At 39.0% G+C, this 3,013-nt stretch overlaps 1 protein-coding gene across 1 annotated transcript in view; it reads right to left on the bottom strand.

Annotated features, from left to right (window-relative positions):
- ABCC8 (ATP-binding cassette, sub-family C (CFTR/MRP), member 8) overlaps positions 1-822 on the bottom strand; it is an 82,890-nt gene extending 82,068 nt beyond the window's left edge. Inside the window, exon 1 of the mRNA XM_009892047.1 lies at positions 785-822. Within this exon, the coding sequence (XP_009890349.1) occupies positions 785-822 (38 nt within the window). The remainder of the gene's footprint in view (positions 1-784) is intronic.
- Positions 823-3,013: the final 2,191 nt, after the last annotated feature.

Below are 3,013 nucleotides of genomic sequence, written 5' to 3'. Positions count from 1 at the left end.
AGCCCTGTCCCCTTCCTGGCACGGCTGGAGACCATGGCGAAAGCCCCGTGACCGTCCCCGGTGACCTCAGAGCAACATAAAGCGGTGTTCCAGGTTTCTTGGGGCTCCGTAATTCAGCATTTTATGCGTCATTAATAAGACAGAACATTATAAAGGAAAAAAAAAAAAGCAGCGCGCTAAATTAGTGATGACAGAGGAACGGTAGACTACAAAAAGTATATTTTTTTAACCTTGTCAGCTTTGTGCTTTTTTCTCTCCACTGTGATGAAGATATTATTAGATTAAATTGTGTAAACAGCTGTATGCTGTCGTCAAAGGAGACTTCAACATCATATCCTGAACAGCTATTACGTTCGTGCTTTACCTTTTTTCACCCCTAAAATGAGTTCAAGCCTAACTTTTTTTTTCCCCACCAAGACTGCTGCAGTCTGTGGGAATCAGACCAGTAATTTGAGTGGATTCTGTATCACTCCCGAAGCAATTTTATGTATACCAAAATAATCTAGAAAATAAACTTTTCAACCCTTTTTGCCTTGAGCAGGAGTTAGGCTCAGCTGAGCCAAAGCCAAACAAAAACTCTGTTCAAATACATCCATGCTGGGGGATAATACTGGAAAGTAAAATGTCATGCCAGAAGTCTGCACCTGACTTACACTTCCAAGCACAGGTCGAGTCAAAGCCTGAGGTTCAAATATCTCTGGTATGTAGCCATGAAACACTCAGCATTAAGATGCTTAACGAAATCCTTTACCTTGGGGCTCCTTTTGTTCCCAGTCACACTTACCCATTGCTTAGCTGAGTATTTAATACAACGTACCGCATCCTACGAACAGAAACGCAAACCAAGAATGCCCACATACCCAGGCTTAACTCTTCCAATTGCCTAAGTGACAAGCTGGCTAAATGCCTCTGTGGGAGACGACCCCATAGATGAAAGAGTTCTTTGTTTTTCCTCTAATGATCAAGCTATGGATAACTCAATGTGAGAGAGCATTCGATTTCTAGGACAGACAACTCCACTAATAGACCTGAAAATTACTTTTGTCATGCTGCTTTTATTGATCTTGCTGTCAGACAGGAGGTAAGAAAAAGTAATTCCCTGCATGCAGCATATTATTTCCTATACAGGATCTTTTAGGGCTTCAGCAGCGTGGTTAAGTATAATAATTAAAAGACAAACCCCCAGCCAAATCCTGTGTATATGTATTTTCAAATGTTAAAGTTACACCCACACTGGAAAGACTATAATTATTTTAAGTTTTGGACAGAACCCAGCATTCATCTGAGCTTCTGGTTAGGCTCATGTCTGTTATCCTAGTAATTATTTAATAAACAGTATGTGCAGTTTACATGCAGATAATTTTAAAATCATTTATATTTAAGTATTTCCTGAGGCCCTAAGTAACACAAAGGCTCTATGTTGCAGCTGAACAAATAGCAGCAAAGAACTCTTGACAGTTTACACTCTAGAGAATGAAATCATGGGGTAAGATTTGGGGGAGGAATCATCATCACCTTCACTATGTATGGAGAACTAAACACAGAAATTGAAGTTTGCCAAAATCGCTAAAGGAATCAGAGAACCGAGCTCCCATCCCCAGCCTCTGCAGAGTCTCTAAACCTCGAGACCATCTTCCTTTACTACAAGGTGTCAATCACCATATTTTTAAAAAGGTATTTCTCAAACAACAAAATAGCAGGAGACTCCGTAGTTTGCAATTTGAATTTTATCTTTTCAATGGTTTTCAAATGCATCCAAGGTTACACAGTTAACATGGTGGTTTAAAATTAATGGTCTCAGTCCAGGTGCTAGAACAGATGTGCACCCATCACAGAGCTGAAGTTGAGTCAGCAATGTCTTGGCAACCTGAACAGAAAGGTGATTGATGAAATAGGGATGGATTACAATTAAGTACTTAATGAAATACTGAAAAAAAAAAAACCCACACTGACAGAAATCAAAACATTTGGTAAACAGAAATTGGTAAACTGAGCATTCTTCGCAATAAACACACCCATGCACACACACAAGCTCTTTAAAGAATTCGCACTTCCAATAGCAGTGCCACAATTTTGTCCCTGCTGTAACAATGAAATCCAGAGTGCTGAATTGGACCAATCCTGCTTTTGCTCACTAAAGCATCAAATGGCAATTTCTTTTTCACTCACAAATGGTGAAAGAGCTATTCTGTGACTTCACAAAATAATTCTGAGGAGGAGTTTGATCCTTTTATGAAAAGCTTAGATGTGATGGCCTGTGGTGTCAAAGGACTGAATCTACTTACCCAGACTATCTTTGCTAGTCCTCTGCCTAGTGGGCTTTGGAGCAAGTCACAGAGGAATAGTTTTTTTTCTCAAAGCTGTATTTTTGTACAGCTTTGTGAGAATAGGATTTCTTCTCAAAGTACAGAAAAAGCAAAGAACAGTATGAAAGCAACAGGCAGAGATCTATGTTTATCTGCACGTTGCAAATGCAACCTATTTTTTCACTGAAGTCCCATTAGATCTTGTTTCCCTTACTCTTTTCTGAGTATTTCCATATCACAAGAGGTCAGTTTTCTACTTCATCATTTCAGCACATCCATAAGAAACAAGAAATCAAGTTAGATCCTGGCAGCCACCAACACATTCAACAGCTGTCTGGAAAATATTTTGGAAGCACCTTGATAGTGTGAAATTGAATTCCAGACAGATAAGGGCAATATTTTTAATTCAAGGCAAAAAAATTCACTTTTTATGCTTGCCTTGGAATTTGAGTTTGTCTTCAGGATGCAGGCAGATTTTGGTATTTGCAGTGAAGTATTGACACTTCCGTATTTAAAACCTGATAGCTGTTTTTAACAGGTAAGAATATTCATTTAAGTGGAAGCTTTAATTTTTCTTTCCTACCTTTGTTTCTTGCTCCTCTTATTCACCTGTTTTGCACTGACCTCTCTTTCTCAACAGTGCTATGTAGGGGAAGTGGTCTGTCCCTAAAAATCATGTTTTGCTATTGTGTATCACTCTGCAGGGT

This window comes from Charadrius vociferus, unplaced genomic scaffold (genome assembly GCF_000708025.1).
Source record: "Charadrius vociferus isolate BGI_N301 unplaced genomic scaffold, ASM70802v2 scaffold179, whole genome shotgun sequence".
Lineage (NCBI taxonomy): Eukaryota > Metazoa > Chordata > Aves > Charadriiformes > Charadriidae > Charadrius > Charadrius vociferus.
The sequence above is the reverse complement of the archived record's forward strand: the minus strand, read 5'-3'. Positions and strand labels throughout refer to the sequence as shown.